The following is a 12,944-nucleotide window of genomic DNA, read 5'->3' on the forward strand; positions in this document are numbered from 1 at the left end:
TAAAAATACTTTCCTTGTTACCCCAAATAATTATTTTTTGTGCCAATGGTCATCTTTTTTTTCTCTTTGATATAATTATGCTTTTCCAATTATGTATAACATTACTTGGCAATAAAATCAAAACAATAAACAACACAATACAATGAGTGTTCAAAGAATCAAAATGATAAAATCAAAACAATAAAATGAGTGTTCAGAGAAGTATTGCTTCTATTCCCGCCTTTTTCTCTTCCCTATTCTATCCCTTTTTCTAAGTATCTAATTTTAGTAGGTTTTAGTTTATCTATTTAGTTTTTCCATTGTTTCTTTTTGAAAAATGTGAGCAAAAACATTGTATTCTCTTCCCATCAACTTCTTATATTGAGGCAGCCGACAGTGTTTAGGCTTCTGCTTCTTGCTTTTTCTCACTTGATATGTGCTAGAGATCACTCCCTTTTAAAATGATGGTACATAGGGAGCACTGTGTAACAAAATGCTAAAATCGAAATGAAAGATGTGGACTTAAAAGTCTTACTAACAGTGGCGCCTGGGTGGCTTAGTTGGTTTAGCATCCAGCTTCCGCTCAGGTCATGATCTCATGATTGGTGGGTTCGAGCCCTGCGTCGGGCTCTGTGCTGACAGATAGCTAAGAGCCTGGAGCCTGTCTTTGGAGTCTGTGTCTCTCTCTCTATCTGACCCTCGCCTGCTCACGCTGTCTCTCTCTCTCTCTCTCTCTCTCAAAAATAAATAAAACATAAAGAAAACTTTTTAAAAGTCTTACTAACAAAGGATGTCTGGGCGCTGGGGTGGCTCAGTCGGTAAAGCGTCTGACTTTGGCTCAGGTCATGATATCCCAGTTTGTGGGTTCAAGCCCTGTATCAGGCTCTGTGCTGACAGCTTAGAGCCTGGAGCTGTAAGATTCAGATTCTGTATCTCCCCCTCTCTCTGTCCCTCTCCCGCTCACAGTATGTCTCTCAAAAGTAAGTAAACATTAAACAAAAAGTCTTACTGATGTAACAAGGTTTATAAAAAAGAGACTTAACCTTATGACCCCAGTAGCTAGGGTTTTAACCATTTGGGAGAGGCAAGCAGATCCTGTGCCCCAAACAAGAATCAAGGGGTCAATAACTACACCATCCATCCTTCCCGGTTTGCAAAAGTATCCTTTTGGTAGATTACTCTTTCCTGAGAAGGCATTAAACTAAGTATTACAGTAACCTGGAACGAATAGAAATAATGAAGATATGAACTAGATTCATGCTGTTTACTTTTAGGATAAATTTAAGTGTAAGGTAAGTAATAATAGTTAATGATCGGGCATTTTTGTATGTTTGTCCACTATGCGTGGCATTTGAGAGTTCTAAAAAACATTTTTATAAGGTTAAATTGTTTCAGGGACTTTACCTAAAATTTGTAATAAATATTTACATGTTTAAAAGAACTGATTTTTCAAAGTTGTATTTATTTAAATATGTTTATTAAATAGAGCGCTAAAATACAAATATCAGTCAGTGTCTCTCTCCAGGCACAAGAGCACAGTGGGCAATAAAGAACCTTTCAATAATTTACAGAAGATAAAAATAATAAGAAAATTACTCATCATGAAAAATCTAACAAATTATACCACATCATAGTATTGTTACAGACACTAAACACATAGTTTAACTTCTGTGTTAAAGACACGGTTTCATTTTAGTATTTTTGTTGTTGCTATTAACTTTTCTAGCCCATGAATAATAAAAATATCAGAATTGGGAGGGATTTGAAGTAATGCCTTCAACACATAGTTATAAACCCTGTCTCCGTCTGTTCAGGATGCTATAGCAAAATTCTACAGACTGAGTGGTGGCTATCAACAATAGAAGGCTGTTCCTCACAGCTCTAGAGGCTAGAGGTCCAAGATCAAGGCGCTGGCAGATTTTGGGTCTAGTGAGAGCCCAGTTCCTAGTTCATAAACTGCTCTCTTCTTGCTAATTCCTCAAGCAGAAGGCATGAAGGGACTCCCCTGAGTCTCTTTTATAAAGGCACTAATCCAGGGATGATGGGTGGCTCAGTTGGTTAAGTGTCCAACTCTTGATTTAGGCTCACGTTGTGATCTCACAGTTGGTGAGATCTTGCCCCACATTGGGCTCCATGCTGGCAGTGTGGAGCCTGCTTAGGATTCTCTCTCTCTCCCTCTCTCTGTCCCTCTCTTGCTCATGTTCTCTCTCTCAAAGTAATGAATAAACTTACAAAGAAAAATATAAAGGTATTAATCTCATTCATAAGGGCTCTACCTTCAGGAACTGATCTTCTTCAAAAGGCCCCATCTCCAAACATTATCACAGTGGAGATTAGGTTTCAACATATGAATTCTAGGAGACACAAACAATCTATAGCAAATCCCATACTATTTTGCTAGCATTCTAGAATGATGCTATGTGGGATATTAATGAATTCATGAATGAAGTAAAGACATGTATTCTAAAATATGATGAGGGGCACCTGGCTGGCTCAGTTGGTTAAGCATCTGACTTTGGGTCAGGTCATGATCTCACAGTTTGTGAATTCAAGCCTCACATCAGGCTCTCTCTGTGCTGACAGTTCAGAGCCTTAAGTCTGCTTCAGATTCTGTGTCTCCCTCTCTCTCTCTCTCTCTGCCCTCTCCCATTTGTGCTCTGTCTCTCTCTGTCTCTCTCTCTGTCTCTCTCTCTCTCAAAAATAAACATTAAAATTCTTTTAAAAAATGTGAGGAGATATGTTAAGATAATTTAATATGTAATTTCTTGATTCATGGATTAAAAAAGGAATTGTCTGCCAGAAGAAAAAAATTGTTATAATATACTAAAACCCAAAAATTATAATATGAAATTAATGATTTACATTTATTTATTGTTGGTTCTTATGAAGTCCTAACATTATACTAAGTACTTGAAATATTACAGAAGTAAAACTTTTTTTCTTATTGATATTATTTGAATGCATCCATTTTCTCATATATCATAAATAGATAGTATGCAACAAAGTTAAAAATTAATGGGGACCAATTACTACTGACATTAAAGAGCCATACATTCAGTATGTTTGTAAGTTAGCATTCATGGTTTATAATGGTATTTTACTTTTTTTTCATTTATTACAAGTAGAACAATGTTGATAGTAATATTCCAAATTTCACTGCCTCTAATCCCCATCTTTATAATGCAGGAGGTTGGTTTCCCTCAAAATTCTAACGAGTTCTATCTGGGACTCCCCGAGCTGTCCCACGTGAATTCAAGAATTCCTCCGTCTCTGTCCCAAGCCTGTCAGGCTGTTTTAAGGGGAAGCCGGAGGGCAGATGCTCTAGCTCGAGTCTAGCCGATGCGGAGCCCTAGTCTCCTTGCGCTACAAATCCGTAAATGCCAAAACAGCGCTCTTTCTCTGTTGCTCTACTCAAACCATAGCTGGGGGCGGGGGAGTGGGAGGGGTCACCCTGTTTGAAAGAGATACGTTTATAAAGACTTCGAATAAGTCAAACTTGCACTTTAAGATTTATTCCACAAGTGTTTACCTGCCAAAACGGAACCACTGTGTTCCAAGAACTTAAAACTTCCACGCTCCCACTAGGTTTGGAACGAAACGCTTCTTGATAAAACTTTAAGCGGAGGGACTGCATCATTTCAAAATTTGGCATCATGTAAGATGTTTGTAATATTTTTATCACATTATTTCAGATTTTCAAAACCTAAAGCTGTACAAAATGGACGGCACTGTCTGTGGGCGCCGCACGGAAGGGGAGGAAACGCCTTCTCTCACTTTGTGTTGTACAGAAGTGCCTCGGAGGAGCAGTTCTTTTGTGTTTGGCCTCCACACTCTCTTCCTTTAGGCTCAGACCCCCAGTCCATGGGGTGAGACAGAAGCTAAGCAGCGCCCTGTCCCCCTCTCCGCATTCTAGTCATTCTTCCAGATGGTGGAAGAAAACTCCTTCCTCTGCTTCCCATCAAAACAAATTCACAAAAAATATTTGAATTGACTTCTAGAACTTTCTCAGTAAAAATACATGAAAGATGCCCAGGTAATGGAATTCATCAGATTTAGCCGGAGACTATGACTTGTTTGCCCTTCATAGTCATGAAACAAAAAATATGAAAAAGGAGAATGAAGAAAAAAGTGGGAAACTCTTCATATAAACTGAGTCTTCAGTGCTCACATATGGACCTTGTTTAGACCCTGGTGTGAACAAACTAAGATGTTTGAGGGAAAAATTCCAGAGGTTTGGATATGGAGTGGGTATTAGATGATATTAAGCAATTATTGTTAATTGTCCAAGGTGGGATAATAGAATTGTGGCTGAGAAGAAAATGGGATTGTTTTTTAGAAACATACAAAAATTTTGGTTTATATACTTCAAAGAGAAAAAGCAAGTATGGCAAATGTTGACAATGTTAAATGTAGACTGGGTAGTAGGTATTCGAATTCTCTATATGTTTGAAATTTTTTATATAAAATATTTTTAAGACTATTTAAAAATTTTTTAAATGTTTACCTATTTTTGAGAGAGATACAGAGTGCAAGCGGGGAGGGGCAGAGAGAGGGAGGCACAGAATCTGAAGCAGGCTCCCGGCTCTGAGCTGTCAGCACAAAGCCCGATGTGGTGCTTGAGCTCATGAACCACGAGGTCATGACCTGAACTGAAATCAGATGCTTAACTGACTGAGCCACTGAGGCACCCTTTTTTAAGACTATTTTTTAGACTTGAGTAGTATTATATTATATGCAGTATCTTTTTAAAAATAGATCAATAGTCTATTTCACTTCTTTTATCTTTCTTCCAAGCTATAAAAATGTTCCCTTGAAAATAGTGTGTTAAGTTGATTCAATTTCATTGAATTATATTGTATTCTGTTGGGACTCAGTTTAAAACAGAGGGTCTTAACATGAGGGATAAGACATATTCTCAGTAGTAATAGTGACTCATCATAGCGATAATTCCTACCGAGGTGGGGAATGAGCATGAGTATTTTACAAAGTTTCGTAGGAGATTTTAACATTCCACAGTTTAACTTTCAAAACCATCTTGCACGGCAGAATTTTTTCTTTTATTTCCAGACTCAGAGCTAATCTTAAAACTGGATTCTTAGAAACTGTATGGCGGTACACCTATCTCTCCTTCCCCTTCTCTTCCGTTATCACTAGCAAGTCTGTGTGTAGCTGACCTTGTGGGAGATTGGCAGGAGTGGTCTGTGAGGGCCTGGAAACAGAGCTCTCCCTCTGAGGCCCTTTATACCGACGCCAATTAGTTTTTATCCAGCAACTTCCCCACAGTCATTGCTTGAATCCTTTACTCTCCATTTTTAGAAGCCAGATGGCAGAGAACTGGTAGTTTTCCATGGAAGTAGGTTAGTCTATACATACATTTGTTGAGCTCCTACTCCATGCAACCCTATCGGCTAGAATGAAAAAAAAGTGAGAGAAAGAGTATTTTCTAGTCACCAGCAGCTAACCAATATATGACAGCTATGCAGAGTAGAAAGCAGGGGGGAGGATGGTGGAGCAGCAGGACACTGAGCTCACTGAGTCAACAGCTAATGTATTGCAACCAACTTTGAAAGTGACCTGAAGACTGGGGGAACAGATCTTCTACAGCTAGCTGCAGAGAGAAGTCAGCTGGTTGCAGGGAGAAGTCCATATCCCTTGGAACCAAACCCTTGGTGTCACTAACTACAAATGGGAGGGACACCACAAGCACAGAGGAGTGAGGGGATCGGACCCCAAACTAGGGCATTCCTGGCCCTGGGGACCCACACTGGGAAGATGAGTCCTTATAGCATCTGGCTTTGAAATCAATGGGACTTAACTTTGAGAACTTGAAAAATCAGGAGGGCTTGGGCTGCATGGGTGCCTCAGTCAGTTAAGCTCCTGACTCTTGATTTCAGCTCAGGTTATGATTCACAATTTGTGAGTTCAAGCCCTGCATCAGTCTATTTGCTGATAACATGGAGCCTGCTTAGGATTCTCTCGCTCCTTCTTGCTCTGCTCTTCAGCTGCTCATGCTCGCTCTCTCTCTCTCTCTCTCTCTCTCTTTCTCTCTCAAAATAGCATGATATATTCAAAATGCTGAAAGGAAAAAACCCTACAATCAAGAATACTTTACCTGGCAAAATTATTATTAATTGAAGGAGAGATAAAAGGTACCCAGACAAACAAAAGTTAAGGAGTTTATCACCACTAAACCAGCTTACAAGAAACGTTAAAAGAAATGCTTTACTTGGAAAGAAAAGACCATATCTAGAAGTAAGAAAATTAGGAAGGGAAAAAATTTCACTGGTAAAATTTCACTGGTACATACAGTAGCAGTAGATTAATCACTTGTAAAGCCAAGATAGAGGTTAAAACACAAAAGTAGTAAAATCAATTATATCTACAACAATTAGGGGATATACAAAATAAAATAGTGTAGAATATGATATGACATACATAAAACATGAAGGAGGCAGTAAAAATTTTGTGCTTTTAGACTGTGTTCAAACTTGTGTCCATCGACTTCATATAGACTGCTATACACATAGGATGTTATATATGAACCCCAAGGTAATCACAATCCAAACACCTGTAGTAGATGCAAAAGAAAGAAACAGAAAAGAATCCAAGCATAACACTAATGAAAGTAATTGAACCATAGGGAAAGAGAGTGAGAGAAAAGAGGAATAGAGAATAACTAAAAACAACAAGAAAATAACTAACAAAATGGCAATAAGGACATATCTACTACTAATTACTTTAAATGTAAATGGGCTAAATGACCCAATCAAAAAACATAGGGTGACAGAATGGATAAAAACAAAAACAAGGGGCGCCTGGGTGGCTCAGTTGGTTAAGCCTCCGACTTTGGCTCAGGTCAGATCTCACATTCGTGGGTTCGAGCCCCGCGTCAGGCTCTGTGCTGACAGCTGGCTCAGAGCCTGGAGCCTGCTTCTGGTTCTGTGTCTCCTTCTCTCTCTGCCCCTCCCCCTCTCATGCTCTGTCTCTCTCTCTCTATCAAAAATAAATAAAACATTAAAAAAAAGTTTTATAAAAACAAAAACAAGACCATCAATATGCTGCCAATGAGAGACTCACTTTAGACCTAAAGATACATACACAATAAGACTAAAGGGATGGAAAAAGATATTCCATGCAAATAGAAGTGGAAAAAAAAGCCAGGATAGCAATACTTATATTAGACAAAATAGACTTTAAAACAAAGCCTACAATGGGGCACCTGGATGGCTCAGTTGGTTGAGCATCAGGCTTCAGCTCAGGTCATGATCTCATGGTTCGTGGGTTGAGCCCCACGTTGGTCTCTGTGCTGACAGCTAGCTCAGAGCCTGGAGCTTGCTTCAGATTCTGTGTCTCCCTCTCTCTCTGACCCTCCCCTGCTCACACTGTCTCTCTCTGTCTCTCAAAAATAAATTAAAAAACATTAAAAAAAAAAACAAAGCCTGCAACAACAAAAAGAAGAAGGGTATTACATAATGATAAAGGAATCAATCCACAAAAGAATGCAATTGTAAATATCTATACACACAACATAGGAACACCTAAATACATAAAACAAGTATTAACAGACATAAAAAGAAACTGACAGTAATACAATAACAGGTAAATTCTACCAAATATTTAAAGAAGAGTTAATACCTATACTTCTCAAATTAATCCAAAGAATTGAAAAGGAAGGAATGCTTCAATTCATTATGTGAGTCCAGGATTACCCTATGCCAAAAGCAGACACAGACACTACAAAAAGAGAAAATTACAGACCAATATCCCTAGTGAACATACATGCAAAAATCCTTGATAAAATATTAGCAAACCAAATACTACATTAAAGGAATCAATCACCACAATCAAGTGGGATTTATTCCAGGGATGCAATCTTTGCAAATCAATAAAAAATGATACATCACATTAACAAGAAGGATTAAAAGTCACATGGTTATCTCAATAGATGCAGAAGTATTTGACAAAATACACATCTATGCATGATGAAACTCTCAACAAAGTAAGTATATAGGAAACTTCAGCATAATAAACATCATGTATGAAAAACCCATAGCTAATATACTCAATGGTGAAAACTGAAGGCCTTTCCTCTAAGATAAAGGAAGAAGACAAGGATGTCCACTTTCACTACCTTTATTCAACAGAGTACTGGAAGTCTTAGCCATGGCAATCAGACAAGAAGAAATAAAAGGTATCCAGCTTGGTGAGGAAGGAGTAAAACTGTCATTGTTTGCAGATGACATGATACTATATACAGAACACCCCAAGATTCCAAAAAACTATTTAGACTAATAAATGAATACACCAAAGTTGGAGGGTAGAGAACTAATACACAGAAACTTGTTGCATTTAAAAAATTTTTTTAAATGTTTTATTTATTTTTGATACCGAGAGAGACAGAGAATGAGAGAGGAAGGAGCGGAGGGAGGAGACACAGAACCAGAAGCAGGCTCCAGGCCCTGAGCTAGCTCTCAGCACAGAGCCCGACGTGGGGCTCGAACCCACGAATGTGAGATCTGACCTGAGCCGAAGTCGGAGGCCCAACCGACTGAGCCACCCAGGAGCCCCACTTGTTGCATTTTTATACACTAATTACAATGTAGCAGAAAGAAATTTTAAAAACCCCACAATTACACTTACAATTGCAGCAAAAGAATAAATTACCTAGGAATAAACTTAGCCAAGGAGGTAAGAGATCTAACCGTGAAAACCATATGACATTGATGAAAGAAATTGAAGATGACACAAATGGCAGGACATTCCACGCTCATGGATTGGAATACTTAATGTTGTTAGAATATCCGTAATACCTATAGCAATCTACAGATTCAATGCAATCTCTATTAAAATACAAACAGCATTTTTTACAAAACTAGAATAATACTAAAATTTGTGCAAAATTGCAAAGGACGCTGGATAGCCAAAGCAATCTTGGGAAAAAACAAAGCTAGAGGTATCACAAGCTCAGATTTTAGGATAAACTACAAAGCTATTATAACCAAAACAGTATGATACTGGCACAAAAATAGACACATATATCAAGGGAATAAGATAGTGATCCCAGAAATAAACCCACACTTATGTCGTCTATCTATGACAAAGTAGGCAGGAATATACAATGGGGAAAAGATAGTCTCTTCAACAAATGGTGTTAGGAAAACTAAACACTTGTAAAAGAAAGTTATTGAACCACTTTCTTACACCATTCACAAAAATAAACTCAAAGTGGATTAAAAACCTTCATATGAGGCTCGAAATCATAAAACTAAAAAAAAACATAGACAGTGATCTCTCAGACATCAGCAACGTATGTGTGGATATGCTTCATCAAGCAAGATAAATACAAGCAAAAATAAACTATTAGGAGTATACCAAAATAAAAAGGTTTTTGCACAAAGGAAACTAACAACAAGATGAAAAGACAACCTACTGAATGGAAGAAGGTACTTGCAAATGATATATCTGATAAGGGCTTAATATCCAAAATATACATAGAACTTCTATAAGTCAACACCAAAACCCCACAAATAATTTAATTAAAAATGGGCAGAGAACCTGAACAGACATTTTTCTAAGGAAGACATACAGATGGCCAGCAGATGGATGAAAAGATGCTCAACATCACTCATTATCAGGGAAAGACAAATCAAAACTGCAATGAGATCACCTCACATCAATCAGAATGGCCAGCTAGGATAAAAAAGAAAAAATAAGAAAATAAGAGTATTGGTGAGGATGTGAAGAAAAAGGATCCCTTGTGCACTGCTGCTGAGAATGTAAACGAGTACAACTAATATGGAAAACAATATGGAGTTTCCTCAAAAAATTAAAAATATAAATATCATATAATCTATTAATTCCACTTTTCAGAATTTATCTGAAGAAAATGAAAACACTAATTCAAAAAGCTGTGTGTACCCTTGTCTTTACTGTAGCATTTTTACAATAACCAAAGTATGGAAGCAATAGATAAATGGATAAAGAAAAGGTGCTATACAATGGAATATTATCCAGCCATTAGAAATCCTGAAATCTTGCCATTTGTAACAATATAGATGAACTTAGAGGGTATTATGTTAAGTGAAAGAAGTTAGAGAAAGACAAATGCCATGATTTCACTTACGTGTAGACTGAAAATCGAATGAACAAACAAAAAAATGAAAACAAACTCATGGAGGGGCACCTGGGTGGCTCAGTCGGTTAAGCATCTGACTTTAGCTCAGGTCATGATCTCATGGTTCATGGGTTTGAGCCCCACATCGGGCTCTGTGCTGACAGCTAGCTCAGAGCCTGGAGCCTGCTTCCGGTTCTGTGTCTCCCTCTCTCTCTGCCCCTCCCCAACTCATGCTTGTTTCTCTCTGTCTCAATAATAAATTAAAACATAAAAAAACTATTTGTGGTAACCACTGAATAATGTACAGAATTTTTTAATCACTTTGTTATATACCTGAAACTAATATACCAGTGTGCAGTGTGTGTCAACTATATTTCAACAACAACAGTAAATAAATAATAACACGTCAAAATATTTCACACACACACACACACACACACACACACACACACACACACACACACACCCCAAAAGAAGTAGAAAGCAAGTTACTGGAGCAACAGTGAAAACACTGAGCAGAGGAAGCAGAATTACGTGACCAAGCACAATGGCACTGGCCAGCGGTGCTTCAGTGGAGTGGACCCCATGCCCAGCCCCAGGTGTGGAATGAGGCATTACATGGGCTCAATCCCATGAAGCTGTGAGATCATGGCCTGAGCTGAAATCGAGTCAGTAGCTTAACTGCCAGAGCCACCCAGGTGCCTCCCATGATGCTTTGTATATATCACCTCATTTAGCCTTTACAACCATTCCACGGAATTTATCAGTTATTTTCATGGCAGTTGTTAAAACATGAACTTCAATTGCTAAAATGGAGAAGCAAGTTAAAACTCAAAGTAGCTGCTAAAGAAGAATCCATTTCTCCTGAACCAAGTCTGTCTAATGTCTCTCTTGAAGGCAAGAGACGTGAATGTGACATTTCACTATTACCCCAAAGAGTGGTCTCACAGGTTTGTACAAATTCATGTATCGTAACTAGTCATTTTCACAATGTTTATTTAAAAAGTAGTTTTTTAAACCTTACATGGATGATGGAGATCTTTCTTATTTTAAAGAAATATATTTTTCACAACTACATCCTTTTGGATGGCTATAAGGTGAATCTAACAGACAAAAATGGAGAAAGTAGAGCTGGAGGAAATGCTTTCCTTTCCTTCCTCCTTCTAGCACATGTTGTCATTTAAGGTACTTACTTTTTAATCTCCCATCCCTAATCTTTTAATCTTAACATTATTCCTCTATTCTGGGATATAAATGGGCTTCTCTTATTGCAACTTTCCGTTAGTTAAAATATGTATGTTATCTTTCTTCCTTAGATTGTTAAATCATAAAAAGAATCAGGTAGTTACGATTCATTGAATTGACCTCTGAAAAATAAGCCATAATTCCAACTACTGGTTATATTCACTTCTATTTTGATAGAAAATCAACTTCTAATTTGTGAAGCTACCTAATAAGGGGTAGAAGAAGTGTAAAATATCAACTCATTCTGATTGATGGCTGCTTCACATGATAAAATCCCATGTATTAAATATATCCCTCTAAATGCACAGAATCAAGCTCAAGTTCTATTTGGGAACAAGGTATCTATGTATCTATACCTAATTTTGCATTTTATATAGAGCGTAGAATTAAGATAAGGATATTTTTGCCCATAATTTCCTCTTTGTAAATTGCCTCTTGTTTGTTTTAAAATTGTAACTCCTATAATTTTCTTGCTAGTTTGTAATAGTCCTTGATTATATATCAATACTTTGCCTGGAATATATTAGAGATTCTCTCCTTTCCCCCTGCTTGATGTTTGGTTTCAATTTTGTAGAATCTTTCAATGTGAAAAATTTTAGAGCTTTATGTAACAAAGTCTGTCACTCTTGCCCTAATTATTTTTCCTTTTGTGCCATATTAATATATCATTCTTAGCTGTTTTCCTAAGCCATGTCACATTCTTTCTTACAGTTTATACAGCTGTTTCTTGTCTTTGAACTCCTATGTTGTTCGCTGCTAATGTTTCTCTGAGTCAGTGGCTGCTCTAGGGTTTACAATATGCCTTTTCAATTTATCACAGGTTACAACGTCACAAAATTTCCTACCGCTTTACATATAATGTTTAAACCTAATAAGAATATGCTTTCATTTTCCTTCTCCTGTCCTTCATGCTATTTTTGCCATGCATTATATTCTTATGTATGTATTAACCCTACAATGCAATTTATTATTTTTACTATAAATAGTCAATTGTACTCTCGCTCTTCTTCTCAAAAATAAATAAATAAACTTTAAAAATATTTTTTTAAAAGGGGTGCCTGGTGGCTCAGTCATTCAGTCAGTTAAGCATTTGACTTCAGCTCAGGTCATGATCTCACGGTTTGTGGGTTCAAGTCCTGCATCAGGCCCTGAGCAATCAGCTCAGAGCCTGGAGCCGGCTTCAATTCTCTGCCTCCCTCTCTCTCTGCCCCTTCCCCACTTGTGCTTGTGTCCTCTCTCTCTCAAAAATAAACTTAAAATTATTTTAAAAAATAGACAATTACATTTTATCCAGCATTTATTTATTTATGTATTTATTGTGAGGGACAGGAAGACCTGCCTCTAATTTGCTTTATTTTTTTTCTAAATTTTTATTTAAATTCTAGTTGTTAACATATAGTGTGATATTGGTTTCAGGAGTAGAATTCAGTGATTCATCACTTACATTTAACACCCAGTGCTCATCCAAACAAGTGTCCTCCTTAATGCCCATCAACCATTTAACCCACCCCCACCCACCCCCCTCCATCAACCCTCTTTGTTCTCTATCATTAAGAGTCTCTTTGGGGGCACCTGAGTGGCTTAGTCAGTTAAGTGTCTGACTTCA

The 12,944-nt window shown here is 37.5% G+C and overlaps 1 protein-coding gene across 1 annotated transcript in view; it reads left to right on the forward strand.

The window, feature by feature from the left end:
- The window catches only part of FBXL13 (F-box and leucine rich repeat protein 13), a 181,052-nt gene that overhangs the window by 5,097 nt on the left and 163,011 nt on the right, over positions 1-12,944 (forward strand). Inside the window, 1 exon segment of the mRNA XM_029918797.1 lies at positions 10,876-11,043. Coding sequence (XP_029774657.1) covers positions 10,876-11,043 — 168 coding nt within the window.

Source organism: Suricata suricatta, chromosome 2 (genome assembly GCF_006229205.1).
Source record: "Suricata suricatta isolate VVHF042 chromosome 2, meerkat_22Aug2017_6uvM2_HiC, whole genome shotgun sequence".
In the NCBI taxonomy this organism is placed as follows: Eukaryota; Metazoa; Chordata; class Mammalia; order Carnivora; family Herpestidae; genus Suricata; species Suricata suricatta.